The 24537-nt window shown below is 37.3% G+C and overlaps 2 protein-coding genes across 6 annotated transcripts in view; both read right to left on the bottom strand.

Annotated features, from left to right (window-relative positions):
- The window catches only part of LOC122566511 (xaa-Pro aminopeptidase 1-like), a 46178-nt gene extending 39420 nt beyond the window's left edge, over window positions 1-6758 (bottom strand). The window contains exons 1-2 of one of the 3 annotated variants that reach the window (XM_043723886.1): window positions 6321-6758; window positions 5038-5529 (exon numbers count right to left, since the gene is read on the bottom strand). In XM_043723886.1, the coding sequence (XP_043579821.1) occupies window positions 5038-5083 (46 nt within the window). In that variant the 5' untranslated portion in view covers window positions 5084-5529; window positions 6321-6758. Of the gene's footprint in view, window positions 1-5037 lie in introns of all 3 variants that reach the window. The other 2 variants (XM_043723888.1, XM_043723887.1) reach the window with 2 other exon arrangements.
- Window positions 6759-8672: 1914 nt separating this feature from the next.
- Window positions 8673-24537, bottom strand: part of LOC122566840 (mannosyl-oligosaccharide 1,2-alpha-mannosidase IA) — a 677223-nt gene continuing 661358 nt past the window's right edge. For all 3 annotated transcript variants that reach the window (XM_043724671.1, XM_043724674.1, XM_043724675.1), the window contains 4 exons: window positions 19510-19734; window positions 19200-19405; window positions 18164-18358; window positions 8673-15967 (listed from right to left, as the gene is read on the bottom strand). In XM_043724671.1, the coding sequence (XP_043580606.1) occupies window positions 15845-15967; window positions 18164-18358; window positions 19200-19405; window positions 19510-19734 (749 nt within the window). In that variant the 3' untranslated portion in view covers window positions 8673-15844. The remainder of the gene's footprint in view (window positions 15968-18163; window positions 18359-19199; window positions 19406-19509; window positions 19735-24537) is intronic.

The raw sequence follows: 24537 nt of genomic DNA, 5'->3' as shown, positions 1-24537 counted from the left end.
GAAGCGATAAAACAACAACATCGACGGAATTAAATGACGCGATCATAACAGATTATCTGAGCAACGTCATAAGTCAACTGGGGAGTACTGGGACCTTCTATCGCACTCAGACAGGATGTAACATTGAACTTAACTGGCTAATAACCTCCGGCTATATCCAATCTATAGACAAACTTTTGATCTTTCGATGTATCAGAGTTGCAACGTTGTATGACGATGAATTATGCGAGAGACATTTCCATTAGTACGTTGAGTCTTTTATTCGCACGAGTGTCCAGTGTTCGAAATAAAATTTTTACGCGTTAAAGTAAGCTTAATAATGTTTGCAGCAATCCACACGTAACCGTGCTATACATTCGTTGGTATCTGCACGTGCAACAAAGTTGAAACGATGGATGAAAACCATTTAACACCTCGCTCACGTGTGTCACGTCTGTAGTTAAACACTTGTCGCGTTTTTCTCGTTAATAAAAAACGACGCGCGTGTGGGTACGCTAAGTATGACAGATGACGAGGGACCAGCTTCGTAACGATTTGCACGGGACATTTGCAGAAGCGACAAACGGTGCAATTTCGCAATGAAAGATGATCCGATCTGGTGAGTCCGATAGAACCTGGAATATACCCGGATTTTTCCGCCACGATGTGCACCAGAGAATAATTATTACGCGCTGCCTGTTATTTTAACGCTAGATATATCAAGCTCATCAAAAAACGACACGCCACAAATTTTGTTCTTTTCAAATGATTAAAGTATACGAATAATTGTGGAAAATTAGCAACACTTTTATCATAATTATACATATACAATATATTCGCTAGTCGATAGTTGTAGTTCTAATCTGTTGATTGAATTGTCTGTCAGTTAAGAGAGACTCTTGAGTGAGGCAAAGTGATTACCATCCACGAAATGGTTTTATTACAAATCGTTTACTTTAATCGCGAGTATCTAATAAATTAAAGAGATTTCCGTCGTTTCTTACTTGTAATCGAATCTTCCAGTTAAACGATTTAAAGGAAGCCTTAAAAATTCCAGTTCTAAGAACACAATGATTCTTACCAATTTATTTACACAATCCCACACATACGCGGGCATCATTCGCTTTTATGCGAGCACATAAAGACGCGTGTAAAAAGATTCTCGAGCGTCGAGAAGCCGGAACAACTTTCTTGTTTAGTCAGTTTAATAAATCCTCGTTGATAGCAGACAGCGTTAACAGAAGTCGCGACGAAAGCCCGTTTTTTTCGTCGGGAAAATAGCGAACAGGCGGATTAGCGTTGGCCAGGCTCTCGTAAAACTCGATTTTCGCGCGAACAAACCGTCCATCCGGTGATCGGTTTATCCACCACCTCCCTTTATCCTTTTCCGGTATTTTTATTCTTTTTCCCCTCTATGTTTTTGCTTTTATGCCTGACCAGCAACCGAGAGGATCGGTACTATCGCTTCCGTCGATCGTAAAGCTGTGATTTAACAAGCCACGAAAAAACTCGTCGATGTAAATTCATCGAGAGTCTCGCGGCAAACGAGTAGCAAAACTGCATCGAGAGTCCTTCCGGGATCGGATTTTTATCTTTTTTATGCACGTGGAACTGTTCCAACGCGGCGACCAATTCCGCTTATATTTTTTTCTCTCATCTTTTTGTTTCGTATACACCTCCTTTTTCTTTTTTATTTTCTGTCCTTTTCTTTTTTTTTTTTTTGGTTGAACTTCACGCCACTTGTGGCAATCGCAGCCGCGAATCGTTTAACCGGCGTTACTACATTTTTTCGAGTCTATTTATGCAGATATATGGGTACGCGTTCTTCTTTTACCATCAGGTTGGAAAAATCGTCCTATTTTCTTTCTCTCTCTAATCTGTTTCGCACGATTAAAATCATTTTTTTCAGCCACCCGTTTGCAGCCTTATTTTTACCGACGTCGTCTGCACGCTTGGTCGTTCAAATTCACGCAGTACCTTTTTTCCTCAGCTTTTCGCGTTTTAAAAAATCCGCCAAAGTTCTTGAATACTCTTGCAAAATAATTCTAGAATACCATCCAATAGGTTTTATTTCCATACGTTACGTTAATGCTTTTCAGCAAAGCGAGACTCAAGCAGAAATATGGGAAGAACGAAAAATCACTTAAAAATGTAACTTCATACAAAAATATGAATTCTGATGGCTGCTGATTTACAATTTTTTGGTATATCACGTACCAAATTGTTTCGTTTAAAACGCACTCTAATGCGTAAGAAACAACGAGCCGCAATTTTATGCAGACGTACTAATTTTCCCTGATTTATCCCCTTCCACGATCTATCTATCTTTAACTTGACCCAGAAGTTTCTGAAAGTAAGAAAAATCGCGTATACCATAATCAAACGCGTGTGTAATCCATCAAGGTTGCAAAACGCGTTTATTTTCACACGTGTAACATCCGTTTTCCGTCGTCTGGCGTCCAGAAATCGCAATATCGTTTGCTCTACTCGGGTCTTACGTTACATCCTATCCGATTCAACGTCAATATTTGACAAAGAGAATTACATTTGTCCAATCGATGGATCTTAGGCTATAGTTTGCTGACATTTATCATAGACGACGATATAGCATGATAACATGCACGTGGTTTGACCAGCGCGTATCAGCCTTCGTTTTGTTTGCTCTTTCCACTAGTCGACGAAATTTACATTAGAAACACAGATAATTCAGTTGCTATCCTATTAAAAGTAAAATATTGATGTAGCGTTTAATTAAATCTGCTACATCCATGGTATTTGTGCGAAATAGATTAACGTAGAATATTGAAACAACGTAGTACGATTATCGTTGTTTCTACGGATTTGTATGTATTTTTCTCTGTAACTCGTAAAGTAAATTATCGTTGTTATTTAGGTAGATCGTTCGATAGAAATTTCTCTTGTTGATGCAAAAAGATAACATTTATAATTCACACGCTGTTTTCGTCCAAATGAGTTACCCTTAAAAGATTGAAATTGGAAGATGTATCTTTCAAGCGAAAACCTTTTAATCTTTAATTCAAGCTTTCTGATTTAATTTTTACATATACGTATATTTATCTACGTATTATAACCAATATACTAACATAAAACGTACTAACAAAATAATAAAATTCCTAAGAATTCGATAGAAAATAGCATAAGACTTTACCTGCAACTATTCAGATATTTCTCTACCAACATCGTTATCAGTTCTTACAATGGAATTTTGTTAATTCGTCTTATTAGCGAATAAGTCGACAGCATGATTTTCTTGCTGCGCAATCAAAAGATTACACGCGTTCATTAAGAAATTCTTAAGAGATACAACATCTTAAAAAAGACTCGTTTTCTTAATTCCTTTCGCGAAAGAAAAATTCTGAGGAATATGATGTGAACGCATCTTAACCTGATTTTACGTACGAACCACGTGTCTTTAATTAATCAGAAAGTTCGTGGTTGCAGTTTATCGATGAATGCAGACCCTTTCATCCGAAAGTTTGTCAACACGGTCAACATTTGTAGACTTTGCTAATACGCAAATATTGCGAGAAATTTTCTTTAGCATTCGTTACATTTAGACGGCTGAAAGCACTTCTCGACCTTTTTCTTTTTCTTTTTTTCTTTCTTCGTAGCTCCTCCCGCTCCGTAGAAAGAATATAAAATATTCTACGATTCTGTTCGTCCTTGGAAGTGTTTCCATTGTATTTCTAATTAGATGTTCCATTGTATAGTTTCTGTCATGTTCATGGCGCTGCTATGCTATTATTATTGGTCTCGAGAAACTAGCTTTCCGGGAGCAATTGAAATTTATCGTTTTCCTAAGTTTGTGTGTTAAGTAGATTGTCGCTTATTTATGCGAGGTATTTCATACATTTCCTTGGTTCTATTAAAGTTGTAATAGAGAACGTGATGTTACTGTCGCGGAATGGCAAAGATTTTTACGTAATTGACCTTTGTTTTTCTTTTTACATTGTTCAGAAATGAGACTAAAATAAGAAATTGCTTCCTACGTCTTTTTATTTTGTTATATTTTATTTTATTATACGTTCCATTTTTATTCTACATTTTTAATTTTCGATATATTTTTGTCGTTAATCCTGCTTCGTTCTTTTAGTAATTTTTGAGTTAATTGTATCTTTCTATTCTTGAAAAATATCTTAAATTCACGGAAAATATGAAAACATTGTTATTATTATAAATGCTTTTTCCTTTCACTTGCACGTTAAAGTATTTTCCTGAAGCGCTTTATTGATACTATCATATGCATCGAGAAAGCAATAAAAATAACCAGAATGCGTAATTGTGATCAAATTGTTATTAAATAATTTGCATCTTCATCGAGGCCCCATTACATTTGTTTCAACATTCCACCGTATTTCTTCGATTAATCATATGAAGTCATCTATTCCAAGGGTATACTGGAAGCACTTGTAGCCTTCGCTTCGATAATAAACTATCAACGCAAGCGTACAATTGCAGCTAACAATAAATATCGACTGTTTTTCTAGACGCTGCCTTTGTAAAAGCAGCTCTAGACGACGTTCTTCTATTACAGTTTTATTTTAAATCGGCGAATTAGAGCTATGTCTCATTGAACTTTGCCTTGCCACCAATTTCTAAACGAACCATTTAGAAGTCGTTAATCAACTTCATCAAATGAATAGTAAAGAAACTTTTAAACAAGAAGTTCATAATAATCCATAACTTACCTAACGATACCTAATCTAATGATTGTCAATTCACTAACGTTATTAATTGACAAATCATCGTACAATTAATGAACTTCCTTTCTAAATAAATTACCACCTTTGTGCCATTTCATATTGAAAGAAGCCAGATAAAATTTTCCACCTAATCTGACTAACGATTAAATAGAGAAATTTACGAGAAACGTAATGGATCGATTTATGAACACCTTCGTATAATTATATTCACGAAAAAATCTAATAAAATACTTCTCAGCTAATGTCATGGAACAAAAAAGCGCGAATAATGTGTTCAAGTATCGTATTTTTATTTGTCACAATAATCGATAGAAAAGGGGAGCGTGTTACTCACCGAGAGCGCAGAACAAGACCAGTATCCAATGTATCGGCGCCTTCATCGCGTCGATCGTTTTCGAAACACTGGGGCAGGAGGATAAAAGCCTGGCGGCGACTCGCGTCCGAGGCGAAATAAAAAGACGAACGTACGTTTACAAGTTCTGTTTTCGATTTGCGTCAAGCGTACGCTCTCACCTATATTTAGGCAGCACAGCAATAATAGCACCGACCACGTTGAGGAAGGGGGAAACTGGAGAAAAAAGAAAAACGCGAGCAGAGGAATGCGACGTTCCGGTTGCGGGATTCAAATCGCTGACAGTCTGCCGGCCAATCAGCACGGTTTCCCTTCCTCTTCCGGTACCGAAGCAACCATTCACAGAAATTCCTTCGAAAGCATTCGACACCTTCCGAGTCTGTCTTGTTCGAACGACGCGTTTCTTGAAACTATGCGACGATCTTCTTCGATCGAGAACGCTAGTTCGAAGTTTCGATTCTTATCTCGATTGCACTGATTAACAGACTACGGATCTTAATGCGCTCACGTGGAAAATTTGACGAGGTAAACGTGTAGAGAACGCGCGTAATTGTGATGCAAGTCAGTTGCTACTTTTCATGACATAGCGTTCCATGTTTGATATTATAAGAAGTTTTATGTTTTCAAACGCGTAATGAAAATTTATAAAAAGCAACGTAAATTGGAACGTAGTATGGATGGGAATAAAGTTATTTTAATTAACTATGAAACTAAAGGCAGATCATACTTGTAAGGATGCCTGACTAAATTCAAATTTATCAAAACCTTGACTTATACACCGGAATGATTTTTAGCCAGACAAATGTAAAAATATAGGAAATATACAAAGTACTCGGTATTTGTCAGAGAAATTATCAGACGGAGTATTCGTTATTTTTCATAAAAGTCAGAATTTGCATGGACATCCGTGGTCCGTTAACAACAACGTATTTTTGAAAGAAGACACGCAAAATCCAAAGAAACGCTACACGTGGCGCGTTCGTTCACCAGCGACCGAGCAAATGCGATTAAAGCTCTGACAGAATCGAACCAACCCTCTGATACCGGAGAACAATTTTGGCCCTCTTAGTTGAAAGGCGCGACACTTTGATTTAGCGGCTCGGAAATACGATTTATCGCTAACGTTTCACAAAATTATTTAAATGACCGCTTCGATGTATTTCTCCGTTCCTCGAAATTCCCCTTTGATCTTTATTTGCGTTCATCAATTCCAACGCAAAAGTGAACTACTTTAACTGAACTGAACACTTTTAAAATATACGTACAGTATATGACACGCTGTATATTCATGAAAATCTTTTATGCTAAATATCCGAAAACTTTCGCGAATCACTGCGATAGATTTTAGTTATAGAAGACGGAATTCCTCCTGTGTGTTAAAAACAGTCCAACCCAAACGAACGTCGCCACGCACTTGGAACTGTCGAGTTATTGTTTGCCCGCGAACCTCAAACAGCCAATCCCCCTCGTCACGAGGAAACTTTGCTGTGAGACACTTTGTTATCCCAGGACGCGTAGAGTAGACACGGTGCACTTGCTCGAGGAGGAAGATCCACGAGGTTTCAACGTTTCTACGGGCGAGACATGTCTATGCACACGTCGGAGTTAATGTCTGGAGCGCTGTTAGAACGATGGAGAAACGAAAGGCAGGAGGGCGACTGGTTCACTCTCTAATCCTCTGTCCCGGTCGTCTCCTCCGTCCGCCTCCGCCTCTTCCTCCTCTGCCGCCTACTCCACTGACACCGACGTCGGTGTCGTCGTCGACGAACTCTTCCCCTTCTACGCGACCGCTCGTCGTCTTCGCATGTCGTCGAGGATTCACGATATTTTTGTATCCTCGTCGGAGAGGCGATCAACCGGAGGTTGTACGCGGAGGCGGGAACGGAAACCTTGTGCGTGGCGAAGTGGCTGAAATACGAACAAGTCGAACCCCTTTGTTACCCTTTAGGGTAAATGCCGAGTCCGTTACGCTGCATCGATGACGACCTTTGAACTTTTTTTACGCTCGTCTTCTTTGAAGACTGCTTCAGGTTAGGCTGGTTCAGGTGCGAGATGGAAGATTGCAATTATAGTGGAATTTGCAACGCGATACATGTGCCGGGTTTAGGACTTTGCAAGCAGGTTTTGTCTGTTTTATTGACGGTTTAGAGATTGTAATTTGCTAGAGCGTTCTACTTTAGGGTGAAATTTTGCAATTGATTATCGTTATAGATACGTTGCGAATTTTTACGCAAACTCATATTTTTAAAATTATTATTCGAGTAGAAATCTTTTTCAACGCCTAGATAGTATAACTTTCGATATTTTGTGTACTTTTGCAGATTATGATAACGTCTCGTACATTTCCTACGTATTTCGATTTCTTTAAAATTAACAAGCAATATAAAATCAATTTAATCAATGAGATACGATAGTCGATACGATCAATAGTAAGTAAAATGAAATTTACAGTGCATAGATATGTTAAATATTTTATCCATCCTACTTTTTAACATAGTGGTTGTAGAAGAGAGTTGTAAAGATTTGTTTAGCTATTTCTTCTTTCCTCGTCGTCATCTTGCGAAGTTGTTGAAGAAACTGAGCTACTTATAGCGTCGTGTTAAACAATTTTCTTAAACTTTTTCATATGTAAATTATGTTCTATAAGCTTTCCACAATAACGTTGCATTTATTATAAATCCTATGTATCACTTCACTACGTATTATGTCGGTCTTTAATAGATTAATTTGTATTCCAGCTAATGGATGTATTTCGCTTAAGCACCATCGAATTGAATTTGCTATGTTAGTATACGTATCGTTCTCATTATTACTTCGATAATTATGCTGAAATAAAATAAGGCTCTTGATATATTTTTAGTAAGCATAGAAATGAAATTTATATAAAATTCACGAGTACGTTCATCGTTTCGTTTATAGCGTACGAAATATTTGAAAATATAACGTGGCTTCTAGCAATGTGTCCAATTCATGGCAACCTAATGTCGTACACGAATTTCGAATCGACTAACAATTAACCGAGCAACGTGTTTCGTACACGGGTCATTTCTGATTGGTTATTAACAGTAGCCGGCGGCATGACCATTAGGAGGATTCAGTCGGCCATCAAAGGGATTTGTTACTTCGATGTCGATGGACATTCTCCGTCCTCCATGGACCTAATTAGCACATGAAGCAGCTGCGCCTGATTTGCATTATTGAACAATAATTCTACTTACCATCGAAATTCCCGATAGCTATTCCCTGATATATGCAGCTTATGTACAATATGTAATCATCCGACCTTGTCTCACGTTCGATTATTTCGCCTGCATAAATTTTTCTCGTTTGCACCTGTTTCGTGACGTTAGTTAGGAATTTCGTATTGATTGATTTTTAAAGAAGATCGAGCAATGTGACATATTTCATACGAGAATTAAAAAGAAAAAGACACACGAGGATTTACAGATAAAATAAAGAGCGTCAGAATTTCGATAGATACGTACAAGAATCTAACTTTGTTAAAAAATCTGAATGTAGAGATTTCGAGAATGAAAGTAAATTCGCATTTGAATCGAAATTGAAGCGAGAAGTTTAAAAGGATGTCGAAAGGTAAGGGAACAATTATTAACGAAATATAGATTAAAGTATTATCATCATTTATTTATTTCATTGATCATGACAAAGTAATAATCACATAAAGCTGTTAAAAGTAAAACCCCCGTATTATCACTAAATCGTGTACTGTATTTACAAGTATAATTATAGTTTGCGTCGAATGCTGGCGCGCGACGCGCTCATCGTTTTACATTTTATTCTATTATTCTTTTTCCTCTCGTTCACCCGTTCTCCTCTCTCCGTTCTTCGACCAACGATAAATATATAATATATATAATTTGTTTTCTTTTACACCATTTTATTTTTCCTCTTACCGGCGTCTGTTTGTTGTCGCTCTGCTTACAAAAATTAGGTAAGTAAAGCTAAGAAACTGTTTTCTATCTTTTCTTCTCTACCTCCCTCTCTCTCTCTCTCTCTCGATTCTTTGACAAAAGCGCACGTAGAAATTGTCGCTCATTTTAATCTCATTATTTTTTTTCTTCACTCTCTTTACTCACACCATAATCGCTTTCATACAATCTCTCTCTCTCTCTCTCTCGCTCTGTCTCTTGTTTTTTTCTAACCCCTTTTTTTCTCTGGCGTAAGAAACGATATTATTGGTACCCGAAACCCCGTTTAATGAAAATCCTTCAAATAAAATACTCTAGTTAACAATAAATTATTAAATATCTATTCACAAATATATGTATAGGCTAATTATCGTTTATTACTATCTTCATCACCGTCGAATCTATCCTCGTCCATCGTCGTCGCTCTGTTAGATCAGCGACAATCTTTTCGTTACTATTATAAATAATAATTTGTTTTTTTTTTTTCTTTACACAGGACAACGACCTAACGGTTTCCCTTTGTCGTTTTATTTCTTTGCTCGTGTAAGTATATAATATCAGCAGCAAAATAGAATTGTTTTGTTCGATCGATTTGTTCCTACGGAAAGGGAGGAAAACGAAGATCGCTTGCTCGTCCAATTCCGAGTGAGCTGGTTCCACGCGTTAGAAGACACTGAAGTTTTCTCGGTCTGTCCGTTGTTACCACGTCGTCGAAACGATTCTTCCTTGACAAATGAAATTTCGATGGTATTCGTTGTTCCTTCCTACATTGTCATAAATAATAACGACGAATATATTCAAAGTAACACGATTCTTTAATAGTTATATACATTTAAATTCGTAATAAATAATTACAAGTGTCTATTTCGGGTCAAAATCGCAAACATCTTCTAAAAATATCTCTTTCTTCGTATTCGAATTGAACGAAGTTTCCCCACGGAAGCTTCCATTTCAAAACGAAACGAAGAATCGACGAACGAATTATTTTGAATAGATCGCTTCAGAACACGTCAGTAACAATGAACGTCCATGAACGAATGATAATCGTAACTGTGTCAAGGATCAATGAATCTCTTAGAAACACACAACGTACGAGAAATTGCAATCGAAACACCTGCTCGTTTCTTTTGTTTCTTTGTCAATTCTCGTGTTTAAGCATTTCGTTTCCATCTTGTACAAGAAACATACGCATGTACTTCCGTATAGTTGAGTGTATACATTCTATGGTGTCTTGCTTCTGTTCCAAGGATGAACGCTCGAAATAGTAAATTTCCGAGCGGCCATCCGAGCCCGAGGAACGAAAAAGGCAAGAGGCGTAAAGTATCATTATGTTATAATATATTAAGTAACTTTCTGGCCGTCTTAGTCATCGACTCGCTGATTGTTTGGAAAGCGGATGTGGGAAATTCCTCGAGATCGGTCCTCGATCAAGGACACGTGTTTCTTCGATATTTCCCGTCCCTTCTGCTGCGTTTAATTGCGAAAAACGACAGTCGATACTTGGGAAAAAAGATTTGTTGATTCGATCGTTTGATATCCCACTCTTTTGTTGCGCTCTTTCTTTTCTTGTTATAAAAATACGTTCTATAGTTTCCCTTTCGACAATCGTTTTGTTAAATTGTATAAGAATATTCGCGTGATTCCTGAAAGAAGAGGACGAAAATCGCTCACATAATGTCGGCGGTTTGAGTCAGGCAGTGTTTTAAATTTCGAAGATCCTCGTACATCGAGTTACAGAAGAGCTTCAAACATTCGTAAGCGATGGTATAAATCTTCTTCGTTAGGAATCGATGATTTCCATTTTTGGTTTTGCAATTTGAAATGTTGTTTGCTTAATTCGTATCTGTCTCAAATTCTCGAAATCCAAAGTTTCGTTATGCGTTATCAATTAATCGTTGAGAAATAATTGTTCAAAATTTGATCATTCTAAAAAGCTCGCTGTAAAAGGTCCACCTATTAATCTTTATGAAATACTACGACAGTCTAGGTTTTTGTACTTTCGAAGTATTCGGTTAATTTAGAAACCTACAAAAATTACGAAAACCAAGGGATTTTTCTAAAAAAATATTACGGAAATCTATTTCGTATACCTTTAAATAACCAACATACTTTAATTCTTATTGTCGCCGATTAAAATCTTTGAAACTTATAAATCTACAAAAATGACGAAAAGGAACAAACCTAATTTTTACATTTCGTAAAGTTATCTTTATCTTTCCAAGAACGCTGCTCGTTATTCGTAATAGAACGCAGCTTCGCAACATGGGAACGCATCCGACTCGAACTCGAAACGCGTCTTGACAACTCGAATTTACAATATCTCTCACGTATCTCCACTCTCACGCACACATATCCTCTCTCTCTCTCTCTCTTCTTGCGCACGTTCGTTGCAAAGCCTATACAATTACACATCCAGTAACCTCTATATAACTCTGTTTCTACGCCTCGTACCTCCTATAGAATATGACTTTCTTTTTTTACTTTTCTCCTTTGAAATCTTTTCATCTATGTACACGCTAGTTTATCGGTTGCTACATCGTTTACTAAACTACCACGCGCGACTGATTTCGCGCGTCGCTTTTACGCTTTTCCCCTTTCGTTGAAAATCGCGCGCGACTCATCCTTCTGTCGATCGTTTAACCCTCTGACAACGAAGGCTGAATCAATTCCGTCTCACGTACGTGTATCATGTTTGTCTCTTTCTAAATTACGATTACGCGAAGCTATCAGTTAACTTAGCTTGACCAATTCTAGTTTTTCTGAATTTCTTTTTTACTGTACAACGCAGAAGCGTACGGTAGCAGTTGGATTTTTAGGAATCGAATAGGAGACTCCGGTAAGTTTATTTATCGCAATGAAGTGACATGGTTGATAGCGAATTTTAAGATAAAAATAAAAAACAACAGCGATATCAATTTTTTCTAATTTGCAATTTATGGAGACGATCGATGTGGACTCGATGATTATTCTGTCCTCTTTGATCAAAATCTCCCATCTGCTATTTAAAACCTAGAAAAGCTCCAACTATATCATTCTCTTCGATCAATTTGAAATTTTTAGTCATCGTATCGCTACAGCCTGCATAATGTAACTTTACTCGCAAGGCAAGAAACACAGGTAAAAATATCAAATGCTTCAGCGTATCTTGAAAAATGAAAAAATGCTACGTGGGATATTTTGACTAAAAGCGACAGTATTGTTCTAAATTTTTTAAGGTTTTACGGTTTTACTTTTTAAGTAAATTCGATTGTCATAGACGAGTGGAGAAGCTACATTTATCGATGTTTCAATAGAATAAAATATTCGACAATCGCGTCGACAATGATCCAGTCTTCTCTGCATAGGGTCAATGATGGATACGACGTAGGAATTTGGCTCGCGATTTTTGATTTGTTCAACACACACAAGGAAAAAATATGAGTCTCGTGAGGTTACGCTTGCACCGGAAACTACTGATCAGGGGCTGCACGTTGATTCCGGCAGCTCGATGGCTGAAAGCCTTCCACGAGACGAACATTCGATGGATGATGCTGTCGAACGCGAGAATCGATGCAACGGTGATCGCTAGACTGCGGATGTTTACGTGCTTCGGGAAAATTTAATGGTGCGAAAATGCACGCAATGCGGAAAAATATAAAAAATATCCGAGACATAGCTCGAATTTGTATTTTAATACTGCGATTCGAAGAACGAGTGCCACATTTGTTTCTCAATGGCGTTTAATGTACAGTAGCAACGCAGAAGCTTTCGATTCTCGATTAAAGATAATATTAAGTGGGTGAATCAAATATTGTCTTTCGTTTCATTGCGTTCATAAAAATACGAATCTGTGTAAACATCTCCAGTCCAGTGGTTTTGAATTTTTCTATTGAGCAAAGTTGAGAAGATGGCCATGCAAAGGGCGCAAGAGCGAAAGACGGTGATCGTATCCTATATCGTGATAATTGGCAATTCGATCACGATTTTCTATCGTTAAAAAATCTCTCAAGTTTGGACAAATATGAAAGAATCGTTGCTAATGTGCGTCTTTCATGTTTGAATTTTACATCGAAGATTTTTTTGAAAACAATAGAAGAATAGAATCCTGCTGGTTTATCAAGAAGAAAGTAAGATCGAATCTTTTGCCAGCCAATTTCTCATCTTTGCATAATATTAATAATAATTACATTTCGTTGTCCGAAGGGCAACCCTCTAGTTGATGTTCATCGTGATGAAGATTGTACTGGGGGATGATTTTTGATTTTTTCAGGCAATATAACTTGTCGAAGAAATGAAAATTGATTCTTTCGTTAAATGAATGGATGGTTTAAATTTCGTATTTTGAAGATTGCTCTTTTTCTAATTTCTTTGATGGATAATTGACATTTTTGAGAACCATTCGTTGCATCGATGAAAGAATTCACATCGAATATATATTTCCTTATTAAGATAAAAGTAAAATGTAAGATAAATTTTAAATGTAAGATAAATGATAAAAGTAAGATAAATTTTAAGATCAATACCGTTAAAATATTTAGATATTTATTAAAATAATCTAGCAGTGCTTTGTCAATATTCTAAATGTGTTTTATGATAAATCTACTAATTCATTGAATTTTTCGTATTTTACGGAAATAATTTGCAACACTTAAGAAATTTTTCGTAAAGAATTTTGGCGATGGTAAAAATAATAAGAAGATATCAAACGTATAAATATGTAAAATACGTGAAATAAATCAAGCCTGTTCTTCCATCGATACCATTCGTTATTCGCACAAGTAGCCGATGCTTTTGCTCTTGTGCTTCACATCGCCGTTAAACACGCTCGAAAATCGTAAAATCTTTCCTTACGTTTCCTCGTACGCTTATTCCTTTTCCATATTACGCCCATAAAGATTCAAACTACGAATTCCATAGAAAAGTTTCGGCTGAAACTTCTTCGAAATTTTCTCCAGCCAGTTACATGGAAGCACTTGGCGATTCGCCTTAAAATTCAGCCGAACGCGACGCAGAAACAAAAGGATATGTAAGGAACTTTTAAACGTAACCCATTTATGCTCCAGCTTCTGTAAACTCTGCACTCGTATTTCTAAGGAGATTTCCAAATTTCAATAACTGCGTTATTTCAAACAATGAAACTCCGGTATTCCAATAAAATATTCATTCTAAGCATAAATGGATTCACACGGTATAAAATGCAAAAATACTAATGTCGTCTTTTGATTTTATTTCATGTTTTTACGAATTATGATAACAGTTTGTTTAAAGAGAAACGAGAGTTACCCTTCGTTCGTAATTAAATATATTAAAATTTCTAAACAAAGACAAATATCGATTTATTAACAATTCCGTGAACTTTGATTTCTATAAAACACGCGCGTAGCCGGTAAAACTTAAAATAAAATCGTCGCATCAAATACGTAGCGCGATCGGATCGAACGAATTTCCATCGGCGCTTTCTGCCACCGAGACGATCGAGGCGCAGTGTGTCGTTTATTCAAAAAGTAGAAAAAGATAGAAAAAGCCGCGAAGAAGGTCTTGTGTCGGTGAAGTCTGAAAAGTGGCGAGATCGATCAGCGATCGATATAATTGTTAATTAAAACAAGAATAACTTATAGATCCACTGATCGATCTTCTTGGAGGACTGGTGTCTTTTTCTTTCTTTTTTTTTTCAAACGTTCTTAACGTAGTTATACGAAATTTTATTTTTTAAATAATTACCTATTTCGATCTAAATGCTTTCCCATAAAATACGAATTCCCAAACCAATTACATCGACTAATTATTTAGCAAACAATTATTTTCGTTATTTGTCAGAGAATTTTATAATTTTTCGATTTTTTTTCTTTTTTTTTATTTTTACCTCTCGGACGTTAGAGTGCCACGTTTTCAAAAAAGCTCGAACAGAAGGAAGAAGGAAAAGAGAAACACCGATTGAACAGCTTCGCCATAATCACCAAGAGATCTGACTGGAACGTTCGGTATTCGGATCTTCCTTGAAATAGGTTCGGCTGCCTAGACCATTTTCATGTCGCAGGCGAAAAAAGAAAATGGGTCAAACATTCAGGCAAACGATTAAATTTTCATTCTAGTTTCTGCCTCTCTCACACGCATACACGCATTCTTTCTCTATTTCAAATTGTCTCTTTCGCTCGAGCATACGTTTCCCTTATTCTCTCGTCTCTCGCTTCTTTCACTCCCTCTTTCTCGCGCGATCTATTATATAGTTTTGTTCACACATTCCTTCTTTTTTCGCTATTTACAAACGTACTCTGTGTGTATGTGTGTGTGTATGTGTCTCCGTGTAATTCTTCATCTGTATAGTTTGTCGCTTAAATAACGTTCGTTATCATCTTCTCCACGCTCTCCCTGTCCCCTAGTATATCTCGTTTTACCTAAAATAATTATTTTTAATTGTATTCACCGCGGCGACACGTGGCTTTTGCGAGCTGAGTATCCACGTCGTCGTTCCGCCTCCCCAGTCTCTCTCCATTTTCCTATTTTTTTCACTGTTCATCGATCTGTCTATAATTTTTCACAGGTAATAACGCGTTCGTTAATTTGTTCCTTTCTCCCTTTCTTTTCTCTTTTCCTTTTCTTTTTTTTCCTTTCTTTTTTTACCTTCTAAATCCAGAAACTTGTTCACTGTTCTATTTTTTCTTGTATTTTCTTATCGCGTACACTGTTGAATTTTTGCGTTGCTTTTTCTTCTCTTTCTCGTTTCTTGTAGTTCCGAGTTATTCCCTCTTCTTGTTCATCTCTCACGTTGTTGCTCTCCCTTCCTGGTGCACAGCGGACGACTTCCGATTGTTTCGAGATGTTAGAACGGTCTTGCTGTGTCGTCGGTGTGTCGTTTTCTTCCAGGTGTGAGAGTTTCCTTTGAATTATAAAGAGGGAGACGCCCGGTACAGCGGGTTGCCCCTGATGGGAAGCACGTGAGCCTCGGAGTTGAACACCCAGTCGTTCAGATTTATGAGATCGTCGTCGCTGAACAGCAGGTAGAGGTACTGAAATAGACAAGAACGTAGACTTAAGGATTATATCCTGCTAGCTTGTGCATGTATTTATTATTAGCTATTACCAAGTATTGGACTGCAGATTTTTATATTTAACATTTATGCATAATTGCGAGTTTAGAAAGTTTGCATGTTAGGTATATTCGCGAAAAGTCTGTATGTATGAAAAATGTAAAAAGGTACAGAATGCATATAACGTGGAAAAATATACGAAGTATCCAAAGTGAAGTACACGTTATAACATTTAGTGGGTGAAATGAATCTCTGTTTAACTTCCATTTACCTGTGTTCATAGAAACGTAAATTTGTATAAAAATCTGTAGTCTAATTATTTCGTTTTGTACGTAACGCAGCGCGCTAATTATCTAAAAGTTAACCGTTAGACTTTCAGTAATAACTAGATGCAACTGTTGAATTTTTGTTCTCGCGTGTTCGAATAAGAAGGCTTAGAAAGATAAGCAAAGTAAGATAATAGTGGTTAAATATATCTTGGATGAAAGGAAAGGAATTGCCATATTTTAGCAGCAGCGTATGCGTTAATTTGCTTTTAGATTTTTAATTTGACCATTCTCCTTGATACGATCATTATAAGAATCAAGTTATTAATTTTAATATTTGATAATTAATTAGCTATTATATGTTTATAAATGCTGGTACATTTTTCTGTTATTATTTCTTAAGCTTGTATTATACGTAATTTCATTTAATTTAATAGTACATGTAAAACGCTAATGAACGATTAAGAGATATTGGGATCGTAACCATTGAGACTTTAATAGCACTCGGATGCTCTTTCTCGAGACGCAATCGAGGAGTATCGTTTATTGCAGATATTAATCCTATTTCTCTGCCTAGCATCTAACATTCCCTTCACGTACAAAATAAAACTAGTACGCGCCTAGAATAATTTATCATTGACTTCGTTAATGTAATTTACAATTCATAGTTTTAGAAAACTGCATAGTAAACTAATAACGACTTTACTGGTTTTCCAGAAATAGCCTTTACACATCAGTGTCAGTTAGTAAAAATGTTAATGATAATTTCAGATTTCTATGCACCTACGCTCTATGGTTATAATTTACAATTATAAAGTATTTAAAACACGTCGCTTTAAAATAACAACCAGCTAATGAGATTTTTCCGAGAGCCAACGAGTCTCGAGAAATTTGAAGTAGCAATCAAGCAAACTGTTAACAAGTCGATTAACTTCTTAGCGTAGTCGTCGTTTTAACCGATAATTGTCAGACACAGGTCCCTTGCTCTTGCCTCTGATCGTTTAATTTTTGTGCAACGGTTGCAATGCTCGTGTGAAAATTCTCGCGTTCTACTCCCTTTAACCGGAAGTTAACGACGCGGCCACGCTACACCCCGGATAATGCAATTTTAAACGCGTTGCGAACGCTCGAAAAATGTTTCATCGGCCATGCGGTTCTCGGCAGAAGATTAAATGAAAATTTGTGAACGCGACGTAAACGGCGTAACGACCAAGAAAACGTTCGTTAACGTTTAGGAAAATGGGAGCAGATTGTGAGATATCGTGGTGATAGCAACGTTAACGACGTTTAGTTGGGATTCTTAGCAGGTTTAAACTGCGAAGTGGAAAATAAATGTGTTATATGGAGTTTCAGAAACGACGATTGTTAGTATTATTTCAATTAATTAGCAATCTGTATTGCTATTAAATTGTGCAATTTCCTATTGCAATAATTACATATAATTATATAATTGGAGAAACAAATGTCTTCGAAATAATCGCGTAACAAGATACTTCTGTACAATTTTGCTTTTCCCATTTCTGATCAACACCATTGGATACACAGATCGTGCAATATTATAAATTAATCGTACAATACTCTTCCTTGTATAAAATCCTACATAATGTAATTTCACGTTACACAATTTTCTTTTCATTTTGGTTTTACGTCACAGCTTCTCCTAACTCGATCTATAAACTGTAGATCCGATATCTATCGCGTTCTATTACGATCGTCGTTTATCTTTAAAATAAAGATTATTCTAACGTTCACTCAGTGTTTTTCATGACTAAAATATGGCTAGATAGACTAATTATAGAATAATTATATTATGAAACGCTACAGCGAGTAAAGAATATTTCTCAAATTCTGGAACGTATGCTAGAAGTTTGGCTAGAAGTCAAAGGAATAGCGATAGAAATCATGGTACCTTGAGCGTCTCGGCGAAGAAGTAGCTCTGTTGCACGTCGTCCTGCGGAGGATCGACCAAGTAAACATTGTGGAGTCCGGTGAAGCCTCCTGGAACGCGACAGTATTTCTCGAGCGCTTGAACAGCTTCCCAGCCCCATTCACGGTATTTCGGATCCTTTGTCAGTCGCCACATCACGAAGTACGATTCGAAGGTCTGAAAGAAAAATATTTTACCTCGGAATTTGGCGAACAGCCTGTGTTTGTCCTGGCGAGTCACGCGAAAAAGAACGGATTGAATATTTCAGCTTTCATTACCGGTGGTGGAAACACCCGGAAACAAATGCTGAAACGTTTCTGTCTGCTTCGTTTGATCGTTTTTTCGTTTGTCACCGAGTCATACTCGTCCACGCATTTTTTTTTTTTTTTTTTCGTTTAATGATAGACTCGCGGACAGAACGGATCGAACAGATGCTCGTTTTTGAAAGTAGATTTTGTATTTTAGATAAAAATGCAAATCGTTCGGATATTGATCTTGTTGTTTTAATTCCTTGAAGCTGTGGCGTTTATCAGATTTCAGACAAGGATAGGATAGAAATTTCGTTTCTTAAATTCGTGGATGTATCGTTCGACTCTTTGATTTTTCTAGACATGTTGCGTATGCAGAAAGTAACACATTTAATGAAGAGTTATTTTATAAAAATTTTGCCACTAACGGCAAATTAAACAACAAGAAATCCTTAGAGCCAATGCACAGCTTGTTGTGCCAAGTGTACAAACAAGATGTTACTCTAAATTGTATCGTATAAGAATCAATGGTTGAAGAATATACAAATTTAAAAAATTACGAAAACGATGAGAAGAGTATATTCAAATTAAATGCACAAAGAACACGAACATCTTCCACCGTTTAATTATTACATTTTAATGAGCATTCGACCAGTCAATAGAAAATTCATATCGATATGTTCCGCACCTCGATGTTTCCATTATTTACTTATGTAGCTTTTGATCGACAAACAAGTACGTTGATTCAAATCTGTATGAATAGAACTTACCTCTGGCCGAAGAATGTAGTATTTTTCGCCGTTCTTTAAACTCTTCGCTTCGTTACCCTCGATAAAATGGAAGGCTTCCGGTCCGAGTTTCGTGTAACTTCTGTCGTAGGATTCGTGGCACGTGTTGGTCAAACCAGCGGCTATCGTCATGTATCTCTCAGACAGTTCGTTTTCGTGGGTTTTCGCTCCCAATGCAAACATACCACCTGGAGACAGACAGGCCAATTTTGTAAAAATACATTTTTTTTTTTTTTTAGAAAGAGGTATTAGCTTAAACGGAGGAATAAAAGAAATTTGTTGCAAAACTTACCAGCGAAACACGCCAGATGTCCCATTTTATGCTCGAGCCTGTCGTATTTTAAATCCGACACGTACAGCAGCTTGCCCTGTGATGTCTTGATCATGTGTTGATCTATAGCCGCGATCGCTTCGTCGTACATTTGTCGGGCTTCGACGTCTTCTTTGCCGGACTGAATCCACGCTTTCAATAGATACTCGTAGAAACTGTCACCGAGACCTCCCAACGACATGTGATCTGTGATTCGACAAGAAAACAAACGTCCGTCAATCCGACTTGGAATATTCCCAATTTCTTTACGTTAAATCATCGTTGTATCATCTACAGATCTTTTATTTGTCGTTATCCATCCTTGTGGCACTTTTAACATTTTTATATATGTACAATTAACTAGAAATTTTGGCAAATTTTTATAACGAAAATTGTTGTGTTTTATTTCGGAAATTAAAAGATGATAAACGATGGTAAACTTATTTATTCCTTTCGTGCTTTTTCTTTATTAAGATTCGATGAATTGTTAATTAACCAGGCGACAAATACACCCGTTTTTGGCGAAACTGATCTAACGCATTACTGTCTTTACAAAACTTGTCGTACTAAAATAATCATAGCCGGTACATTCTGAAGATTATGCTCGCAAAAGCAATTAAAGCGAATGCTAGAAATAAGATAATAGAAATACGCAATTTAATTCCATAAGGCGGAGATTCAATTATATCCTATGTCTGGCATAATCAGATAAATTCGTCAAGTCCAGAGAGCAAGTTCGTTAAGACAACTTCGAAAATCCATCTCGCGACTCCTCTTAAGCTCATTACACGTTTCAAAAGCGGCGAGATAAAGAAGCTACGTCGAAAATCCGCTGGATTCCTGTCGACAGGGTTTCCATTTTAATAACAGTCAAGAAGACATTCCCATGCCGCGCGACTGTATAGCCAGTTTCATAATTCTCAGCTTTCCACCGAGACGGCTTTCCATTCGACTGGAAAACGAAGCGGACAAACCGGCGAAGAAAGCGTTTCCAGCCACTTTCAGTCAACGAGACAATTACTTTGAAGCAGCTTTCTCATCGTATTTACGAACACCGATACCCTTCGACGGTTACAGAACGCCATTCAACGACTTCGCGACTCTCCAGTATAATCGTTGTTCAAAGCAATCGGATTTTCAAAGGAGATAGCGATTAATAACGCCGAGGGACGACCTACGCTGGAAATCGTTCGTTGAAATCGACGATTCGAAGAGTGGTGCTTTATTACGACAGTGAACGGCGAAATGGTCGAGCACTCAAGCTCTACAGGTCCTCGAAGGTACGAAAGACAGTGGAGGCTGGCATTTGCACGCGAATGTCTGCGAGGTTTTTGCACGAAGAAGAGGGCTACTCCGACAACTCGTCTGAGAGAGGGCACGGGACAAAGAAAAAGCTCGGGTGGTTTTACTCTCGCGACTCTTCTTCTGCAGTTCGTGGCTGCTGGGAGCGTCGAGCATTTTCGTTTTCCTGCAACCCCTTTTTGTTCTTCATGCTGCAAGAGAAACGCGAGGGGAGACGATTGCAATCGAAATAGAGGGAAGCTAAGTGTTTTTAGACGAGATTTCAACGTGTTGAAATTTTGATTGATTTTATTCCATTACGAAAATTTCATTTGACGGTTGATATCGATAGACCGTGGGTTTTCATGCATTTATTGGAAATATGATGTTTCGAATATTTTATTCGATGGTTAATTTTATTAGAGGAAGTTTAAGTGCTTTTAAATGAGGTTTAGACGAGCAGGATTTTTTATTGGTTTTATTTCGTCTCGAACATTTTATTCGAGGCACGATATTGGCAGATCGATGCAGGTTTCTACGTATTCGTGGAATGTATGAAGTTTGAACTGTTTTATCCGATGGATAACTTTAACAGAGGAAGGTTAAGTGTGTTGGATGCATATCCTGCTTTATTTTGATTCATCTTCGATGCTGTTCATTGTAATTTTATTCAGTGTAATATCTGGAAGCTTCCATTTCGTTAATGTTCCAGAAAAGTAAATTTCTTCGGAAATAAGATTTCAATTAGATATTTGCAATAGATACATCGGATAATAAAATAGGAAATGAAATTTCAATTAGATACTCGAGGTAGATATTGAACACTTTTGTTAGGAGGGAAAATTTCAATTAGCTTCTTGAACTAGATATTAAATAATTAAATAGGAAATCGATATTTAAAGTAGATACTGTACTAAATAGAAAATTACTGTTTATCCAACGGTGTATCATTCACGTGTATCTCAGACTATTCTCTAATCATCTAATTTCTACGAATACATCTTTCAACTTGAGCTACATTGTCTCTACGTTTGAAGCACGAAATTATTAAATAAATAGCCTTTTTTCAGACCACTAACAGACTTCTGGATGAAACGTATTATTCTTTCCTGTTCTCTTATTTAGTCCTCCTTTCTGTTTTAGACGTTCTTTACAACAGAACAGATGTAGAAACATCAGAATAATTCTCTTTAGCTTCTAACGGAATCTCAGCGAAGGAAGTCCAGTCATTGAGAGAAACTCAATTGTAGTACTTGAACTTTACAAATCCTGGGATAAAATTGCACCAACCATATATAGGAAATGTAAATTTGTAGATTTATTAAATCGTACGAATCAGCGAACAGATCTACGCTAATCGTGATAGCTACATAGAAATAAAGCGAAAGATACGTATTACGCGTACTCATATTTCATTCTGTGTTCTTTCAGTTATTTCCGATCCAATTGTATTCTTCTAGCGTTAAAAAATATCTCAAGCTTGAGTGAAATACGAAAACGTTGTTGCATATAATTCTACGTTATAGACGTTTCCTTCAAATACAGCAAACCCAATTTGTACGTCGAAATGGGAACAAGGTTGAAATTAAAAAATTGGAGAACCAGTGAAAATATTTCTCACCGCAAATATTCGAGACTGGTGAACTTCGTGCTACGTCCACCTAATCTACATTCCTCCATCGTTGATCGCAGCATCGCAGACCATCAATATCGGAAAATGTGTTCAAAGAACGAAATACAAAAGCATACTCGAAGGAAGAGTCTTATTCGCAGCTGCTCGTTGGCCATTCAGATACCAGAAGGATAGAATACAAGCTGAGCGGGTAATTAGCTGGCCCAAGTTTCCTCTTGGAAGTAGCCTCGCGACGCTCGACATTCAATAGAGCCATAAATTTAAGGAGACTCTAAGCTTGATGGCTGCTTGGATGAACGAGAAGACTCAATGAAAAAGACGAATAGAGACGAGTACACAAAAAAAAGCCAATCCGATGTACGATGTATGACGGAACATCGTATATTTGAAACATCTTATATTTGACCAAAACCTTGTTCTTGCGATAAAGTGATTCGCTTCTCACCAATCGATAGAATCGTAAATTTAAGGAGACTCGAAACTCGATGGTTGCTTGGATGAATCCGAAACTTGGATGAACGAAGAGTCGCAACGTAAAAGACGTACAATGATAAGAATACAAGCGAAAAAGCAAGCAAAGTGAAAACTAAGAGAAAAACTACGGGAAAGACAAAGGAGGAGGAAGAGGAGGGAAAAAAGGAAGAAAACGAAGAGGAAAGATAGAACCGTAGGATTTGAGAAGAAACGCGACGGTTGGCGATGGTCGGCTCCAGGACGATGATAAATATTCGTCGGGGATCGTCATACGCGCGACAGGAAAATACAGGAGGAGCGCGAAGTCGGCGGAACAACGGGAGAAGAGGAGGATTTAGCACCCGAGGGGATGCACGGTATGATAAATGCGATATTCGGGGGAGACGGTGCAAAGAGTGCCGGCCATGAGAGGCAACCTTCTCCTCGGAAGGCAACGGAAGCACAAAAGGAAACTGAGGACACCGGTGGCTGCTTGTGGAACACGGCCGACACCTTCTCGTTTCTCGTTGCCTCCCTCTTCTCTTCTTTGCTCGGCCACTGTCGCCATCGAAACTATTCCACCGATATAATTGATAGCCGTCAGATTAAAAATCTATTTTGCCCGAAATTCTCCGGACGCGTGAAGATTTATTAAATGAAATTACAGTAATAAAGCATCGGCTACATTTACATCCGACATCCATCGTTATTCCACGTCTTGAATTTTTCCCTTCTTTTTACGCGTTTAAACTTGCTCTCCCTTTTCTCTGTGATTCTTTTTGTCTGATCAAGACACCACCTTCTAGTTTTATTGTTTGAGTTGTATCTTTGGTATTGTGCGGCGAAGTGCGTTTGAAGATCGACTAGTAGCGCGGGAAATACGGTTTCGTTCATTTCCATGGAATTTAGCGGACGAAAGGGAGTATCGTTAGAATTTTAATCATTTGACGTAATTTGAATAAGACGTACATTCTTCAAGATAGAGACTAGTAGTAACGTTATTATTCTTCGTGATTGAAGCACTCTACCAAGCATTTTTTTATTTTTCAAAATATGTCAAAATATTTAATCTTCCCCGTATCTTTTATCTCCTCGATTAAATTATACAAAACGTATTAAATAGCAACATATTAAATAGAATATTTTTGATTGAACGAAGAAAGAAATGACACAAAGAACGAAACAGAATAAAAAGAAATAGTAAAAGTTATAGCTTTCTTGAATTTTTGTAGCTTTCATTTGAACTATATACATCGAGAAGGATCCGAATAATTTTCATGTGATTTGTGTTTCCGTGATTATTTTTTCCTTTTTCGTATTTCATATTGATCGAGGATATGTTTTGATGATCGCTCGCGGGGTGAATGATTTTATCGTGAAACTGTGTTCGCGCATGCCTGGTCGTTTTGTTCACGTCCCACCGTGAGAATTACCGGTGGTTCTCTGAAAGATAGTTCTCTTATTAGGTACGTATGAAATTTATGAAGGTGCGATGTAGTATGAGAAGAATAATTAACCTGGTGTTTTTGCCAGCAAACCGATCGTTGCCGCCGGAATTGGTGCGGATAATGATTTAAGTAACGCGGCAATGGGATTACTCGGGGGATGCTGGGTACCAAGTATGACCAAGATTTATTATTGTT

This window comes from Bombus pyrosoma, linkage group LG4, assembly GCF_014825855.1.
Source record: "Bombus pyrosoma isolate SC7728 linkage group LG4, ASM1482585v1, whole genome shotgun sequence".
NCBI lineage: Eukaryota > Metazoa > Arthropoda > Insecta > Hymenoptera > Apidae > Bombus > Bombus pyrosoma.
Note: the sequence above shows the minus strand (reverse complement) of the source record. Positions and strands in the feature narration are given on the sequence as shown.